The 18431-nt window shown below is 35.1% G+C and overlaps 4 protein-coding genes across 4 annotated transcripts; all 4 read right to left on the bottom strand.

Annotated features, from left to right (window-relative positions):
- Window positions 1-204: 204 nt before the first annotated feature.
- HELRODRAFT_111755 (hypothetical protein) lies at window positions 205-4154 on the bottom strand (the record flags this gene model as incomplete). Its single annotated transcript, XM_009019078.1, has 9 exons — window positions 3626-4154; window positions 3140-3253; window positions 2809-2906; window positions 2278-2617; window positions 2039-2089; window positions 1696-1773; window positions 930-1035; window positions 425-654; window positions 205-277 (listed from the first exon to the last, which is right to left on the bottom strand). Coding segments are annotated over exons 1-9 (1242 nt in total), but the record flags the coding sequence as incomplete, so codon positions are not given.
- A 1427-nt stretch (window positions 4155-5581) lies between these two features.
- Window positions 5582-6643, bottom strand: HELRODRAFT_78656 (hypothetical protein; the record flags this gene model as incomplete). Its single annotated transcript, XM_009019079.1, has 3 exons — window positions 5582-5770; window positions 6005-6166; window positions 6422-6643. 3 exons carry the CDS (start codon window positions 6641-6643, stop codon window positions 5582-5584), a joined length of 573 nt encoding a protein of 190 aa, XP_009017327.1.
- Window positions 6644-10041: 3398 nt separating this feature from the next.
- Window positions 10042-13711, bottom strand: HELRODRAFT_78708 (hypothetical protein; the record flags this gene model as incomplete). The annotated part of the gene is made up of 6 exons (XM_009019080.1): window positions 10042-10300; window positions 11026-11203; window positions 11295-11457; window positions 12011-12120; window positions 13105-13228; window positions 13511-13711. The coding sequence occupies 6 exons, from the start codon at window positions 13709-13711 to the stop codon at window positions 10042-10044; spliced, it is 1035 nt and encodes a 344-aa protein (XP_009017328.1).
- Window positions 13712-17699: 3988 nt separating this feature from the next.
- Window positions 17700-18176, bottom strand: HELRODRAFT_78986 (hypothetical protein; the record flags this gene model as incomplete). Its single annotated transcript, XM_009019081.1, has 1 exon — window positions 17700-18176. A coding segment is annotated over one exon (477 nt), but the record flags the coding sequence as incomplete, so codon positions are not given.
- Window positions 18177-18431: the final 255 nt, after the last annotated feature.

Raw genomic sequence — 18431 nt, forward strand, 5'->3', positions numbered from 1 at the left:
AAAAAAAGAACACGAACCATGAAAAGTAACCACCAACCTGGATATTGCATCTTCAGCTCTGGATGACACATGTTGGCATAGAGGACCTGGGAAATTGTGGCCTGTTCTCCCAAGGTCTCATCTTTCTTCCATTTCCTGATGTTTCGCTGGTTGCACGTTAAGTTATCAGACGATGTCGATGAGGATTCCATCGTTGAGTCATCATCGTCATCGGGGACATCCATTTGAGAGAGAGAAGGCTGAAGGTGAGAGACTTGTGGATTGTTTGCATAGAACCCTGAAAATAAGTATTACTGTGTTAAAAACATTGTTCATAGGTAGGTATATTTTTGAAAAATGATGAATAAATAACTCAACAAATTGGTGTATAACTTCAACTGAATTAATTAAAATACAATGCATATGAAGGTAACTTTTATATGACCTTGATTAGGCAGTTGTTGATGTTGTTGCTGTTGTTGTTGCTGATGGCTATACTGAAAATGTTGAAAGGATAAATTCTGTTGAGGAAGTTGTTGCTGTTGTTGTTGATGGTGCATTTGTTGTTGCTGATGTTGTTGCTGCTGCTGCTGTTGTTGTTGTTGCTGCTGCAATCTCATCTGTGGCGTGGGCGCCCACATTGAAGATGCATCACCAGTTGCAGAGTATACAGAACTAGTGTGGAAATGAAGTGGCACAAAAAAAATTGTCAATCAATAAACTGATCAATCAATTAAACAACCAATCAGATGAACAAGCGAACAATTATTCAATCAATCAGTTGATCAGATCAATTTAATCAATTATTTATTTAACTAACCGACTAATTAATTAATCAATTAACCAACTGAATAATCAGTCATAAATAGCTGAGAAATGAATAATCAAAGGCAAACAAACGAGCATTAAGTGCCTATGGCCAAACCAAATTTAAATCTCAACCAGCAAACCTATTGGCCTCTGCCAGGGAGGGGCTGAGTGGAGAGACACTGGCGCTCGATCCTTTGGATGGGGTGAACGATGAACACCTCCCTAGGGCAAAATTATCTTCAGACTCTGAAAACAATAATTATTTATTATTATTATTACTACTATTATCATTATTATCGATCATTGTCATCATTTGTAGTTAACATCTGTGCTCTGGTTTTATATTTCTATCGTAATTACAAGGAGGTTTATTGAATAAAATTTTTATTTTTGGTTCCATGTGAATAAATAAATTTTGCCATCACGTGAAAAACATAATTTTTTATTTTTATTTCTTTTGTTCACGCATTGATCAAAAACATTGGCCTGATAACATTAGGATGAGTGCACGAATTTCGATCTAACTATCAGGAGCTTCTTAGAAATCACTATTACCATCCATTATCAACTCTCAAACACCAATACCGGCACTCCTTTGTAGGGAAACTAGATATCAGAAAATGGCTACAAGCGGGCGTACTAAAGTCAGCAGGACTCACTTGACGGTTCACTACTTGAGAACATAAAATTTTTATACTTTGTTTTCTTGTTAGAAAGTTATTTGTTATCAGAATTTGAAAAAAAAGTGTGGATAGAGAAAATTTGCTTGGCTATTGACACTTGCAAAATTTAGCTCCTTTAAAATTTTAATTAAAACAAGCAAAAAACAATGCAATAATAATAATAAATATAAAATAATAATAGCAATAATGATAATAAAATTGGACGGTCAGAAATGAAACGAACCAGTTTGATTGTCATTAAGGCCATTCTTCAATATATCTTCCAATGTTTCATTGTCAATTTGCGTTAAGACATCATGTTCTGTTAGTATTATTATTATTAGCAGTAGTAGTAGTAGGAGTAGTAATGGTAGTAGCAGCAATAGTAGTAGTAGTAGTAGCAGTAGTAGTAGTAGTAGTAGTAGTATTAGTAGTAGTAGTAGTAACAGCAGCAGCTGTAGTAATAATAATAATGAATTTGATGTTAAACTATAAGAACGATAACAAAGACAAAAATGATGAGAAGGAAATTAAAGAATTAAACATTATTAAAATGTTGATAATGAAAGATGGTAAGTTAGGGTAACCTGTTGAGCTGGCAAACTTATCCAAGATGTCATGAAACTGGTCCAAGGAATCTGAAAATAAAAATTGACCATTCAATCATTTTCTTTTCAGCAATCAACAAATTGATCATTAAGAAATGATTTAATCGTCACTATCTCGTTATGACACTGTCAAGTTTTTGTGATGTGATCCACAGAAAAAGGCAAACAAGCCTCCCATTAATATATGATAATCTTCCCAATGTCAACGCACTACTAACCCAAGGCTTGATCCCTATCCAGTGAATCAACATCCAGCGAATTTATGGAACCCCCTTCTGCTGAATTTGCTTGCTGCTGCTGCAGTTGTTGCTGCTGATGTTGATGATGCTGGTGGCCACCCGATTGGTCAGCTGATAGTTGCTTCTGACTGACAAACATATCAGCTGTTCCAGATGTGCTTTGCCATGATTGGTCCATTTGTTGGCCCACCAGAGATTTCGTTGCCTCAGTGGCGGAGTGTGAAGGAATGGGGAGGGGCTCCAAACTCGTAAGGTCGATGCTCTCTGGTCGAATGTTGGGTTTGAACTGGTTGAGTAGATCCCGTCCAAAGAAGGCGTCCTAGCAACAACGAAGATTACAACGGTTAAGTTGGTGATGAAAACGATTATAACAATATTGAAAATTAATATGCAACTGCTGTGATGAAGAATAATGATTATTTTATGATCATTTTATAACCAGATAGCATTGGTCAAAAAGATAAAAATCATGACGTCGAAGATGAGAATGTTGAAGAAGATGATGGAGACCTGGAGGTAAGCAGGATAAGCATCTTCAAGTGACGACCTCTTCACCACCTTCCTCTGCCTCCTCTGTTTCAATTTCTTCCCATCAGCTTCATCCACATCTACGTTTCATTTATTAGTTTCAGGTCAAAATTCTTCAGCATTAATGTAGACAAAGTAATACAAGACTGAATGCTATTGTTAGAAACAAACTTTAATGGCATATATTCATATTTCATATTGAGCAAGCAATAATTATAAATTTCCGTACCACTGTAATAAAACATTGCCAATAAATAACTGTAACAGTAAAAATACTGTCCACCCAACTAATCAAAAAAAAACCCTTTCTAACCGTCCTGTCCAGGGAACATGGATGTAGATTTCCCTAAGGTGGAAAGTCCCATCAACCGTGACCTATTGACACCCCCACCTCTTGTTCGTGAGCGAGGTATGAACCCTCCTACACCTTTTCAACGTTGAATAAGCATAAAATAAAATGATGCCATTTGTGGTGATATATTAAAAAAACTCACAGTACAAAAACATTCAACTAAAATTAATGAATTAATCCATTTATTTGTCAAATCATCGAAATATTCCGTCTGTTCATCCAACCATCAGACAATTCCTCAATTTTAAATAACATAAAACCAGGCATAAATCCACAAATTTTACCATTCATCAGTCAGTTAATTTAGTCATCAACTAGTCAGTAAGTTGGTGAATTATTCATCCAATCATTCATCCATCAATCCATCAATCCATCCAACCATTCATCCAATGATCCATCCAACCATTCATCCATCCATTCATTCATTCATCCATCCATCCGTCTTACCCATGCCCATTCTCATGCGAGGCCTCTTCTTCTTCTCCTCGAGCAGGCCTCCCGCTGCCGGCATGGCACCCTGACCCTCGACCAACCGATCGGGGTAAGTGGGTGAAAGCAGGTCTTCCTCCTGGCTTCCATCCATCTTGCATTCGTCCATCATGTGCAAGTCTATCACGTGATGGGGTCAGTTTATCACGAGGTGGTGATGTTAATGATTGCACCGATGATGAAAAATAATAGAATCTAATAATGAAATAAATTAATAAAAGAAGGTAGAAATGATTGATTGTGAAGAAAACAAAATGGCAACCTTTAGTATCTGCTCCTCCATCGGGCTCTTCCTCCATCCTCTCAGACGACATGCTGGCCAGGTGCATGAGGAGACCTGGATGTGTGGGCAGCGTTCTTTTCCACCTCGACGGGTTGCGCTTCTTCTCACCCAACCTCATGGACTGCTTGCGAATGAATGACAGACCTGATTCCGAGAGGCAGACGCCATCGACAAAGTATGTTTTAGGCGGTAATTTCGGTAAGTCTGGAAAGATTCGATTAAATACAATTTAAAATTACATCAAAAATATTTATAATTATTATTCTTTATAACAATAAATATAACTCTGAATGAGGAATAAAAATTAAGATGATGGCGGTTAGGTCGATGTACGTTGGTGATGAACACAATAGAAGCAACAGTGGACTGAAACAACTGGCCTGGTTCTTTGATGGGAGCCACAATACATGGAGGTGAATATCGAACGTCCACTTTCTCAAGAGGCATGGGAAGGCAGAGTACTGAAGAGGAAAATAAAAACTGCAGCCATTACAATCGCCATCAATAATTATCTATTCGACTTAACTGATTTTAACATTTTTACCATCTATATAAAACATTGTGGTGAGCTGTTTATTTCACCATTCTAATCCCTGTCATTATTAAGAGCTGCTTTGACTGACCAACCAAACAACTAACATTTTAGCCAACCAAACAACCAACCTTTTACTTACCAACCTTTGACCAACCAACCATTGACCTACCAACCTTTGACCCAACCTTTGATCTACCAACCTTTTGGCCAACCAAGCAATCAACTTTTTTGGCCAAACAATCAAATAATAACCATATAATTAATTGATCAACCAACCAGCCAACCAACAGACAGACAGACGAACCCACCTGGACCATGATGATTAGTGACCGGTCTGCAGAGTGGACAATGGTACACAGCCTCGATGGCATGATCTGCGTCATCCTCATTCTTAACACCATCACACATTCCATGGAGCCACCTGGTATACAAAAAGTCACGGAAATGTTAAACCAAGAATTAGGAAGTATTTTTGCATGTACATCATACAAGAAGTTATTAACTCACAATCATAAACGTGTAAAAACAAACTTGCCCATGTGCGAGATTTATTACTTTGTAAATGCGTAAATATTAATTGTTTATTAGGCAGGCAATCTAACGAGAAACAGCGGGAAACATATGATGAGGTTTTGCTAAAAGTTTTTGCAAGATCTCAAAATGCAGGTTGAAGTTTGCATGTGCACATGATATTTTGAAATTTAGGAAATCAATCTGGTAAGCAGTTCTAAAAGAAACAAGAAAATTTTGGAAGGAGAGTAATGGAGAAAGAGTGAGAAAAATTGTCATGCTTACTTAAAGATTTTTGTTCAAAGCCAAGGAACGTTAGACTGGTTCAGAAATTGTCAAAAGTTTTTTAAACACTTGATAATACTAAAAACACTGAAAGAACAATGAAAAATATTTGCCTGGATTGTCATCATCACATGCATAGATATTCACCTTATCCATCAATTTAATGATTCAAGAAATCTAGCAAGCCACAAATTTAGCCCATGTTTCTCAATTAAATGAAATGTCTTCAGAGATGTATGCAGAGTTGTACAAAGACACATTAGTGCACAAACGTTCAGCAAACATACGCAAACATACAATCTTACCTATCACAGTGTGCACACTGAAGTACAAGATCTGTATCAGCATACTTCATGCAACAAACAGGACATATCTCGAGACTACTGCAAGGGCCGCATTTAGAGAAGTTTTCCAGCCAGGTGCAATTTGTACCTGGATTGTTGCTTCCACATACAACACACATGATGCACCACTTGCATTTCCAGGTGCCCTGGTGATTATGATACATATACACGAAAATATTACTTTCATCATCTGTATCATAATATACTACATCATTATTTTTTCGGTAGTTACAATTTCCAAACAGACAAACGATTGAAACTAACAATTTCATCAAAGTTACTAATCATCATTGCCCCTTGTATAGTCATTAGTTATCATATTCAATCATTGGTCCTAATTCATTGAGAACAAGTTACCAGCGTGCATGCAGCTAATCTACCTGAGGTACTTCCTGCAGTGGGGGGTCCAGACAGTAGATGTGGTAGCTGATGTCACATTCATCACAGAGGATCAATCTACTTTCATCGTGGGGCTTGCCACACCCCTCACAGACTGTGCAGTCAAGACATCTCCATCCCTTTTCCAGCATAGATGGAGACACCTAGAACGAAGACGAAGATGGTGAAAGCCCAAATGAGATAACTGAGCAAATAATTACGTAAAAACAAATTTGTAATGACAATATGAAAGGAAAAAGTTGATCTAATACAATCCATGCGCAATAATTTTCTATTCACCTGTAAAGTTCTTTTACACAATAATATCTTCTTTTCTCATCTCTACTTGCGCCAACCAACACATCCATTTAAATTACACACCACATACACACACACACACAAGCACACACAGAACAAACCTTTATGCCAACACAATATGGGTGGTAGCACTGTCCACACTGAACACAGGCGATCAAACGCCCCTCATCTCCCAATCCAAAGCTGCCACAACTAAGGCACATGTCTTGTCTAAGTGTGAACTGGTCCTTGAAGGAGACAATGACCAGTGTTGATGCGTGCTCTTCATCTTTGCTGCTCTGTTCATCCTTTGAAGCCTGGCAATGTGCATGCACGTGACACATTTAAACTTTCATCAAATTAAATTTAAATCTTTTAGATTAATTCTGAAATCATTTCTTTACTTTGTCATTGCCATTATTTATAAACATCTAGCCTTCTCTTTTCTAACCTGACTGTTTGAGCCAATGGGTTTTAGTTTAGGCTTAGGTCCTCTCTTTCGATCAGATGGTACGCTGTTAGTGGCAGATGCGGTGCACTGTTGAGCTGATGATGACGATGTTGCCGCCGAGGACTGCTGCATCGTGCCGGAGGATTGCATGGGACGCTTCTTCTTCCCTGCTCCCACGGATCGACCCTTCAACAATCCATTATTATTGTTTTTGTAGTTTTATCTTTCTCATTGGTAATAATGTGGTCAAGTAAAATTATTTGAATCTTAACGAGACATACAATCACCGCTACTGTTTAACTAAATGATTTATTAAATTTTTGGAAACACGAAAACTAAAATTTGATCGTTATCATCAAAAATCAACATTATAAACATTTAACAACACTGAAAAACAACAAAACAACAGTACAATATAAACAACATCAAACAACAACAACATCAAAAACAACAACATCATCAAAACAACATCAACTTACTTTGTTTCTCCCTCCTATCTTCTTTCCATCCTGCTGACCTCTGAATGACCCCTGTTTGCCACCCTTACCAGAGTACAAAGCGTTGGTGTCGGCACCAGCCAGATTGCTGTTGTTGTTGCTACTGCTGCTTGTTGATGCCTTTGGTCTCATGCCGGATGAGTTGTTGTCCAGGAAGTCATCCAAACTGTTCTCATTCTGTTTATCAGGTGCATCAACGTGCAATATTAGAGTTAGTGGTAGACTCTCACATAAAAAAATAAGATAATAGTATCTATTATTATTAATAATGTCATAATCATCATCCTCATCATCATCATCATTCTCATCATCTTTATCAACGTTTCCTAACTTTTTCCAGAGCTTTTAAGTCAATATCAGAACTAGAAACAGATAATTCAGGATTAATTTGATTGGATGAATCTCTTGAGTTAACTCCACCCAGGCCTGCACTGATTGATTGATGAGTTTGAGAAGCTGAGCCCTTATCCTCAGATGCATCATCTTTTTTGTTACCGGCATCTGAAAACAAGCAAATAAGATTGAACAATTTGTTAAAAATTGCTATTCCATATAAAAAAAAAACGTTTCCAGTAAGCACAGCTATCATCTTGAATTTCGTAACTAGGCTTTTATCATCAATTAATATTATTATAGCATTAAAGATAGAAACATTGACAGCATAGTGCTTCCAGAAATAGACTAAACTGTCAAACTAAACGATCCCTAACCCTTCAGAACTTTGAAAATTCCAAAGTTTTCAATATCTTTCGGTTTTGAAGTATCATCAGTGACAGCAGCAGTAGAGGCAGCAGCAGCAGCAGTAGAAGAAGAAGCGACACCACTACCGGCACCAACAACGTTAACACTGTTTCCATTTCCATTCCCACTACTTGTGGTGTCGCATTGCTGGGAATTAAATATTCATAGAGCAAAATATTTCATTATTAAGATTATGTGTACATTTCCTAATATAATTTATTTTAAATCATTTATTTACTTGAGTATTTTATAGAGAAAAAAAATTAATCCATCCATTTAGTAGTTCATTTATTCAATCTTTCATTCCCCTCCCTAGCGTTCTAATCCCCAGAGTACCTCATACGTTCCATCACTCATTCTTTATTCATTTACCAATCATTCATTCATTCAAAAATCATCCAACCATGGATGAAAATACTATATTATTTATTTATATATTTATAATTATTCATTTATTATCATTCCCTCCATATCCATGAAGGACAGCCCACCACCAGCAGACTACTTGATGGTATATGATGATACATGAAACATGATAGATACATGATACCATACATGATACATGATAGATAGATGATAGCATGACGGAGGACTTACCATGTTACAATCATCTCTATCCCTACAATTTAGGCAAATGTAATCATCTGCATTGTTGTTGGTGGTGGCGACCAGAGATGACGATGAAGACAATGAAGAGGAAAGCTTCTTATCACCGCTTTCGTAACCTTCAGCACATTCACTGTGTATATGTCTGTGTATAGGTAGGAGTGAGTTAGGCTTGAGCTTCAACAAGTTAGAAATAAGTTAAGAGTAAAATGTAGATATAAAATAAGGATATAATGAACATTTTTCTGCATAAATTGTAGCATAATCAAATTGAAATAACTCAGGCATGTCATAAAAACAAAGCGTTGAAGTGGATGATTGATTGATTGATTGATTAAATGATTGATTGAACGATTAATTGAATAATTGATTGATTGGCAAATTAATTAACCTTCAACCTTTTCAACCAATCAGACGAACATTCAAAAAACAAATTAAACAAAGTATTCAATTAGATAGATAATCATTGAACAACCAACCATCCAATAAACCAATCAACCAACCAATCAACGAACGAATCAATCAGCCAACCAACAACCAACCTTTTACACGATAAGCAGAGCAGCATTTTGTTCTGAGCTGCAAAATGCCTGTAGGCCTTACCACAAATGGGACAGCATAAGCCTATTCATTAAGTAAACATATTCATACATATGATCCATCAGTATAAATTCTCAACATCAACATCGAATAATATCGTGATTTTCCATTATAAACTCTCAATGCAAAACAATAAAACCACATGTTCATACACTCACATATAGCAAACAAAAAATTAACAACATTGCTGGCAGATGCAGACTCTGACATGATAGAATCTCAACAAAACGAGAATGAATTTAAATAGTTCCAGCCAAACCATGACTCTTAAGTTATTGAGAGCTAGTCAGTAACTGACTCCTAAACTACATCCCAGTGCTAATTCAACGCATCATCAGAGGGTAAAGTTCTGTCATCACAACAACAAATATACCAAATAACAAGGAGAGTTGCCGGAGCAAGGGAAACATTGAAACAACAGCAACATAAATCAAAATAACAACAATTAAAACAAAAAAAAAAAATTTATTGATATCTATTCAAAAAATGTTGACTCACAACAAAAACAACAACAACGACAACAGTAAACACTGATTGACCACTGACAAACCTTTGTTGCGTTGTTGGTAGCAACTGTCGCACACAGAGTAGTTGAGATGCCATCTTGAACTTGGTCCATTTCCTGGAGTTCTTGATCCACAATCTCCACACATTCTGCAATTCTGTTTCATTCATTCACTCGTTCATTCATTCATTCGTTTATACAAGCAATATTTTTAAATTATTAATTAATTAATTTAATTAATCAATTAATAAAAACAATGCACCCATATTCTATCTAGACAAACGTTTATATTCCCATACGAACAAAAACAAAAAACAAGAAAAAACAAAGATAATACACAAACTAGTACCCCACATATACAGAAGCAATATAAACAATAAGAGAACAGACATAATATACAAGCATGCATGTATGCTCAAACATATACAGGCGTGCATGTACACACAAACATATACAGGCGTGCATGTACACGTCAGTAATGCCAACTTTGCATTTCCATCCGTTTTTGGGTATGGTAGACATTGCAGGCTTCAGACAGAATGTATGGTAGCCCTTATCACACCTGTCACAAACCAGCATCTTGTTATCATCTCCCGGTTGTCTGGAAACAAGGTGGAAGATAGAATAGTTGAGTGTGTGTCTGTGTGCGTGTTTTCGAACAGTGCATGTGCATACGTGTGTTTGTTTGTTTGTTTCCAAAATGTTTGATATTATTACTGATAATGAATAATAATGACACTTGCATAAATCATCACCATCATCTGATACCATATGATAACAGCATTGAAAGAAGCAATAATAAATTTTTTTTATTATTCTTTAAAAGATCAGAACCTAACAGAGGCAGAAACTGTTACAACATGCAAGGCAATAGTATAAAATGATAACAAAAAATAAATAACAGAGAAAAATTGTTTAAGCATGTAAAGTATGGAAAATAAAATAAAGTAATGGTTTAGAGAGACAAATAAATAAAATAATTAATTAATAGACTGGTTAATGACTTAGTAAGCAAGTGACCAATGAAAAAAAGAAACAGAGTTAATGAAAAGTTTTATTGAGTGCTAATATGTTTAAGGTGTCTTGTGATGAAGATCTTATCCTGATATATTGATTGAGTGGTGACTTGATGCTTGCATTGACAAAGGTTGTGTGTAGTAGTTTTGATTGGTGTGTAGTAGAGGATGGATGACGTGTTTGCTGTTATTTTCCACTTTCTTGAACAGTCTTGAATGGTGTGTTGAATATTTGAGTGACAGTAGGATATGATGCAAAGATGAACTGGCATCAAAACATAAAAATTCACAAACTAGGGGCCTAACTAACCTACAAGTCTGACAAATCTTGCATTCCGGACACTGCCAGCCAGCCCTCACAACGGGGCTGACCTCCACGGTGGGGTCAAGACAGTTGCCATGGTAATGTTGACCACAGCTGGTACAAAAGAGCTGGTCACTCATGCTGCCCATGACATCACAAACAACACAGCACGCTTCTTGATTAGCTGATGGTGTTAGCAAACAAATAATTAACAACAATACATGACAACAACTACTTCCACAACTACAACAATGGCAGCAACAACAACAATGAACCTAATTTTACGGCCTGTTTACAATGATCAGGGCACAATAGTGACATGTTCTTGATGTTCTGGAAACATCCACCACCAGAGGCACAAGGGTAGTGGTACTTGTGGAGGCAGTTGGTCGACAGACAGACGATTGTAGCACCATATTTGTTGCAGTAAGCACATTTCTGTATGGACAAGGCAAATGAACATTAATGATCTTATTGAAATATGTGCACAATTGTTTTTTTATAATTAAAAATACAAATTTTCATATATTATGTAAGTTAGTCATTTACTGTGAATTGAATAGAAAAAAATAAATATTCGTCACAAAAATAAAACTTGGTACATTTTCCATTTAAAATTTTACTTAAAACATAAATATTTCACTAAAATATTTACCTTAAAACTCCTTGGTTAAAAAATTAAGCCAATAGTAAATTAAACTGGGACAGTAAAATTTTTTATGGGATGAATTCAGTAAAAACCAATTCAGTTAATATTACTTATAAACCAATGTTAAATCAAACCAAAAAAAAAGGTAAAACATTTTAAAGGATTATTGCGTTATACACAGAGAGCTCAAATTAGAGAGAAAAAAAACATATTTATCAAAAAAAATAATTTACTTAATAAATTAATAATTGCAGTAAAGATAAGAAAATAATAATAACAATAATCACAATCATAATAATAATAATTAAATAAATAAATAATTGTAAGAGATAAAAAAATAACCTGCATAAGTCCATTGAAGACAGCGACATCCACATTCAAGTGATTGCCGTCATCTTTCGCAACGACACCCGCCGACCAGAGGGCACAACTCTGGTGGGCCATGACATGACCTGCGACATTTCATTTTATATATTTAATAATTAATTATGAATTTAATCACTCGTCATAATTTATTATTATAACAAATATAGGTAACAAGTTTTTTCAAACAATTGTAGGCAAACGAAAATTGAATTGAATTTTGCAATGGGAAAGTGTTAAAACTTGTTTAAACTAAAATATGTCTGAGTGAAATAGTGCATTTTCATACTTTCATTTTTTTTTAAATTTTTGAATTTTTGACTAACTAATGAGTAAAAAACACATTTTTATATTATTATAATTATAATATTATAATTTATAAACAATTCAATGATATCAACATAACACAATATAGACCCTCCATAATTTAACTATTGTATCATCTGAGGCAAATTAAAATGTACAAATAATTAACACTGTCATATTCAAAACATAATTAACCAATCACTGATGCTTGACAAAAACAACAATACTCATTCCTAAAGATGTTTAAAAACTAACGATTTTTTTCAGTTAATCCATAGATAAAAAATTTCTTAGAAAAAAAATTTAAGAGACATTCTTCAATTAATCAACTATAATTAAATTCCTAAATTAAAATTTTTAATAAATGCATTAGATTCGATGTGAAATGAAAAAAATGTAAGGCTGCCATTTAGCTGAATGAATGCAATGACTGAATTCTTTTAAAGTACAACTCTTTCAGTTTATTTTTTCTTATTATTTACAAAATGCTGCTAGTAATAATTCATTCCCAGATCCATCATTGAAAATTTATCAAGAAAGTAATAATCACCTCCATACAAAATTTTAAAGATGTGTGTAATGATTTTATTCATGCATTTTCAAGTGGTTTCATGATACAAACAAAGTTAACTTCATACATGCAACAACAAATAAATCAAAATAGAAACTCCCGTGTTTCAATGCCACATTACAATCACATAACTTATTATATATTCCTAATATATATCTAACACTCAAACTATCACTCATCATGTAAACTGCTAAACCACCTGTTTTCTCAAATAGACCAGTAACATCAACATCATCCTGAAATCCAATTAAAAACAATTCATCTTGCAGTTGGGACTGCCCATCTACATCTAGACTTGACTGTGATTGGTTGCGACTCAACTCACCGACATCCTCTGAGTCAGTTGACATTTGTGAGGAACTACGAGTTGGATCTTTTCTGAATTTTTATATTAGAAATTTCAGTTAATGAAAGTAAAATATTAAAGCTTTTAATATTTTTTTAATATTTATTATATTTTTAATATTAACACATTTTGGTTAAAATAAACTTTTTATACTTATGTAAAGTTTGTAAACAAAATTATATTGAAATATCTATTTTATTTACTATTTTGTCACAAATTATGCAAAATTCAATAGACAATCTGACCCCTTTCCAACCGATCTCGAACGCCTGCAAGTGGCAGCTGATGGCTGGATAGTTTTTTTACAGTTTCCATCATCTGAATTTTTTGAAACTGATCTGTTCAGTGATTTTTTAAACGGATTGAAACCGGGAGTTGGTTCAAATCTCACTAATTCTCCTTGTCCCATCAAGCTTTTTTCTCCTCGACCACAAAATGCACACATACGTGTATCCATTGCACTGTCACTAACTACTATTGATTGAAGTATTTAATTTTAAGTTTAGATGGTGATATTTGAATTGAAATTTTTGAATCACTTTTTTATCTTGATGCTTGAGAGAACGAACTAACGCTTTCTACCAGTGTATTCGTGCGTACTCGTCGTGCACTGTACGCTGTACTGTACAATTTCTTTTATTTTTTATTTGTTGGGGGGAAAAAATTAGGTGCCAAGAGTAATAAAAACCAGGCGATTCTTCATCGCTACACAAAAATTAATGAAACAGACAATCGATAAAATAACTTTATTTCAAAATGTTTTTCAAATATAAAAAACGCTCAAAATAAAAAAAATTATTTTCGTAATCAAATAGTAAACATTTAAAATAAATTTTAGCACCAACATAGTGCCGCCATATTGTCAAACATATCAAGGAAAGCCGAATGTCATTTTAATTGAAGCACGTCTTTTTATGATGAAAAACATTTGATTTAATTTTTGTCGTTTATGAACATTTTTCGATATTTTTTTACTCTAATAACAATAAATTTATAATAAAAAAATATACTTCAAAGTTTTGATTTTAAAAATTTGTATTTATTTAAAGAAAACTTTATTTCACAATACAACACGAAGTCCCAGTGACAGGAAACGGGGTACTGTTCGCAACAATAACTATCGCTCTTTCTGATTCCTCGTCAAATGAAACGCATTCAACTTTTTTGACAGACGATGGACTTGGATTTGTCATTCCTCCTACTAAATAGATATAAGTTTTATTACGATCTATCTTGAAGACTGTACTTGCCATGTCATGTCGTCCTATTGTCATCTTTCCTACTTCTTTCCAGAAATTTTGATTTTCTACATAAATATAAATGCCATCACTACTGATTATTTTTTGACCTTTCGTTAGTGTTCTTCCACCCATAAGAATTAGTCTGGAATTATTCACGACTTCTAATGAAGCTTGACTGATTGGTCTGTTGAACGATTCAAGCGCTGTCCATTGATCCATAAGTATATCGTAACAGTAAAAGTCGTTTAATAATTCTCCTCGGCGTTTCTTTTTTTTAGAATAGCCCCCTAGAGCAAAGAGTTTGTTGCCCAATACGGCTACTGCCACTCCTAATCTGGGTCCTCCAGGATGGTGAGTAAGAAGTCTCCAGCAGTCGTTAGGTGTGTCGTAAATGTCTATCTGTTCAGTCTCAACACCTCGATCATCTTCTCCACAAGTCACAATTAATTTATCACGCCATCGAGTCATGCCAAAATAGGCTCTTGGAAACTGCATTGATTGTCCTAATCGCCATTCACCAGTTTTAAAACTAAAGATTGTAACGCCATCCGTTGCTGTTCCTAGTTTTTCTGGTTTTTCTGGATTAAAAATAGCACCACCAATTAAATACAACTTACCTTGAACTATGGCAGACTGGTGGTGGTGGAGACACTGTTCTAACTGTAACGTTACTTGCAACCATGAGCCCTTTTTTTGCGGGTTTAAACTTATTGCCATCACCGCTTTGCCAGGAATGTCACGGCTACCGTTTTGTAAATCTAAACCGCCTATCATAAAAAGATAAGGGGCATCTTGGGCTTTCATGTTGTACATAGCGTTGTCATTTGAAATATTGCTTTGTCTTTTGCTTATCACAAATTCGCTATTTGAATCAATCAGTTGATTTGTTGCACTGTTGCTGAAATATATTTTATCAACATCGTCAACAATTTCTCGACCTTCAAATGGATAGATTATGGAAAGCGATGAGCTAATACGCGTATCAACGACTTTAGATAGCTCCAGTTTTTGTTGTTGCTGTTTTGCTGACTTTGGTCCAGGATCCATTAAAAATTTTGGTGAAACGCCACCACAATTACTGCTTATGTCACTTGATGTGTTTTTATTGGGCTTAGGACGTTGAATGACATCGCGAAGTCTATTACTATTAACACTGGCGTTGAACATGCATCGGTCATAATTCTTTTTTTGAAAATTGTTGTGGCTGGATTTAGAAGTATGCGAAAAACGTGAGCTGTATCTAACAACTTTGAGATCAGATTTTTTGTTGTTGTCAGAATTCAAATAACACTTTTTGAAAGATGTTATGTTGGCATTTTTCGATATGTTTTTTGTAGGTGAGTTATGGCGTTTTGAAGATTGACGAGACTGACTCGATGCGCTTCTTTCTATACGCCTCGATTTTGTATTTTTGATTGATCCCGAATGTCCTGAATGTTTCGATCTATGTAACAAATCTCCTAAATGTTTCTGATTGCTTCTGTAATCCACTTTTCCAGATGAGGCCCTTCTTGATGGAATTTTTTTATGTGTTTGTTTAGTATCAGATTTGTCAGATTTTTTTGAATGCGTCGAAGATTTTCGGGATCTCGTTGATCGAGACGAATGGCTTCCGGAAAAGCTGTGTCGATTGCGAGAATGGTGATTGTGAAGCTGATGACTTTTGTGGTGATGATGTTGACGAGATGATTTTTTATTTGTTGGTGGTTTTGGTGGTGATATTGAAGGCACAGACGAGAAACTATCTGATCGGCTCGAAGTTTTGCGACCAACGTAACTTGACCTTAGACTTTTTTCGGAAGATTGGGTATGGAGATGATCTCCATGTTTGGGTCCATCATATAGTTTATTATGGTGCCTGTGAAATGATCTAAATTTTTTGGTCGATCTGTGATGACTAGGAACTTTTAAACTTTTCTGAGATTTTATTTTTCGTTTTGATGTAAGACTGCGTTTACTACCAGATTTTTTACTTTTGTGAGGACGATGTTTAGAACCGGAAGCACGAGCGCTTTTCCTACTTCTATTACTCAAACGACTCCAGTTACTTCTGCTGCTTGTAGTGGATTGCGAATGATGGTGAGGACGATGACGAGATTTTTTTTTGTGAAGTTTAGAGTGTCTTCGACTTTTTTTAGATGTTGTTGAGGATTTTCTTCCTTTGCGCCCTGTTCTACTTGGAATTTTTAATGTTTTTTTATGGACTACAGATTCTGAAGACATGGAAGGGGAAGAAGGAGTGGTGCTAGTTTTACTACCTTGATAAGAACTTTGTACGGAGCTGGAGCTTGGGAAATGACGTTTTCTTTTTTTTAACCTGTGTTTTTTTCTTAGTCGAGTTTTGTGACGATAATAATCAGATCCAGATAACGAAGATACATTTTTAATTTTATTAGTACGAGATTTTTTCTTTCTATGTTTGCCGTTAATTTCTTTAAATTGGTCATATTGCTTATTAAGAAATGACTTTGGACCGCAAGGTAAAGTTGGATCCTTTTTAAAGGAAGGGGAACAATTTAATATAGAAATATCGGAACGATCATTGTAATTAATTGGCAGGTGATCGCTCATTCTAGAGCACATTTTACTTTCAGAAAATACTCTACAAAGATCAGGACATGTTCTCCGGTAGGCACCGCCTCGTTGATAAACTGAACAATCGAAACATGGTGAAACACATTGTGGAAAATCAGAGCAGAAATTGTGATCCATAGACACACCATCAGAAGCGTTCCAAATTGTTCCACTCGCTGGACAGGGATGGATGCAGCAATTATTTCTAGACTGGATACAATGATTTCTTATGACGTCAAAAATGATGTTTCGAACAGGACTGGATTCTGACAGCAGCCATCTTGACCTCTCTGTTTCCATCAGTAATTCATCGGCATGTATGTCCTACGATAATTATTAAAAACATCATTTAAAATTTAGACTCTATAGCTCAAAACTTATTCAGTGCAATTGGCCAAATAACATTGACAGGACTAATTTTTGGAAATGAATAACAAAATACAATTTTTGAAAATCGTAAATTTTTGCGTATTACGCGCCAACCATTTATAATGCTTACGCCAAAATTTCATTTAGTTTTCCAAAAATGAATTACTTTCTTAATATGTAATTGTTCGTAATTATGCGTAACGCAAAGTACTTTCAAATTGATTTCAATTTAGAAATGGGAATATGCGTGTTATATACAAATTATATGTTATATATATTTGAAATAATTAATTTTAAATTCACAAATACGAATAACCAGACCTCAAAATGAACGTCTGCCATGAGTTTTTTTGCACTTGAAAGCCTGTTCGCCTGATCAAAATTTATCCAATTGACAACGGCCATGAAAACATCCATCTCAGTTTTAACATTCAAATGCGTGCACTTGATGAATGGCAACAACCTTTCGCAACTCAGGTACAAGAACTGTGTAGTGTTGGATACAGCTAAAAAATTATCAGCTATGATGTTGAATAGGATCTGAGCGACTTCAAACATTTTGTTGTTCAGAGCTATGGAATAGTGAAAGACGGCATTTTCGATGTTACAGCAATCTACCAAGTAACTCTTGCAAATGTCTTTAAGGTTGTTGAGGCCCAACTTGACCAAGAGACTGATGACTTGGCTGATGTTGTCTGAGTTCAATTTACCGTTGGCTGTGTAGACGAAGCGCAGAACCGTGTGGATGGCATCTAAACTGCATGTTTGCGTTTTGTGGAGTGTACAAAGTTAACCTCATCATTCAATGTAATTTCTTTCTTTAATGTCATCATAAGATATCACCGTCATTGCTAGTATGAGCGTAATTTATACTTTTTCACAATTCAAAAACGTCATTGCCAACGACAACATTGACGTCATCCTCAACCCCATCCTCAACATCATGATCAACATTGTAATCAACATCATAGTCACAACGTTATGATGAACGTC

The sequence above is a fragment of the Helobdella robusta genome (genome assembly GCF_000326865.2).
Source record: "Helobdella robusta unplaced genomic scaffold HELROscaffold_23, whole genome shotgun sequence".
NCBI lineage: Eukaryota > Metazoa > Annelida > Clitellata > Rhynchobdellida > Glossiphoniidae > Helobdella > Helobdella robusta.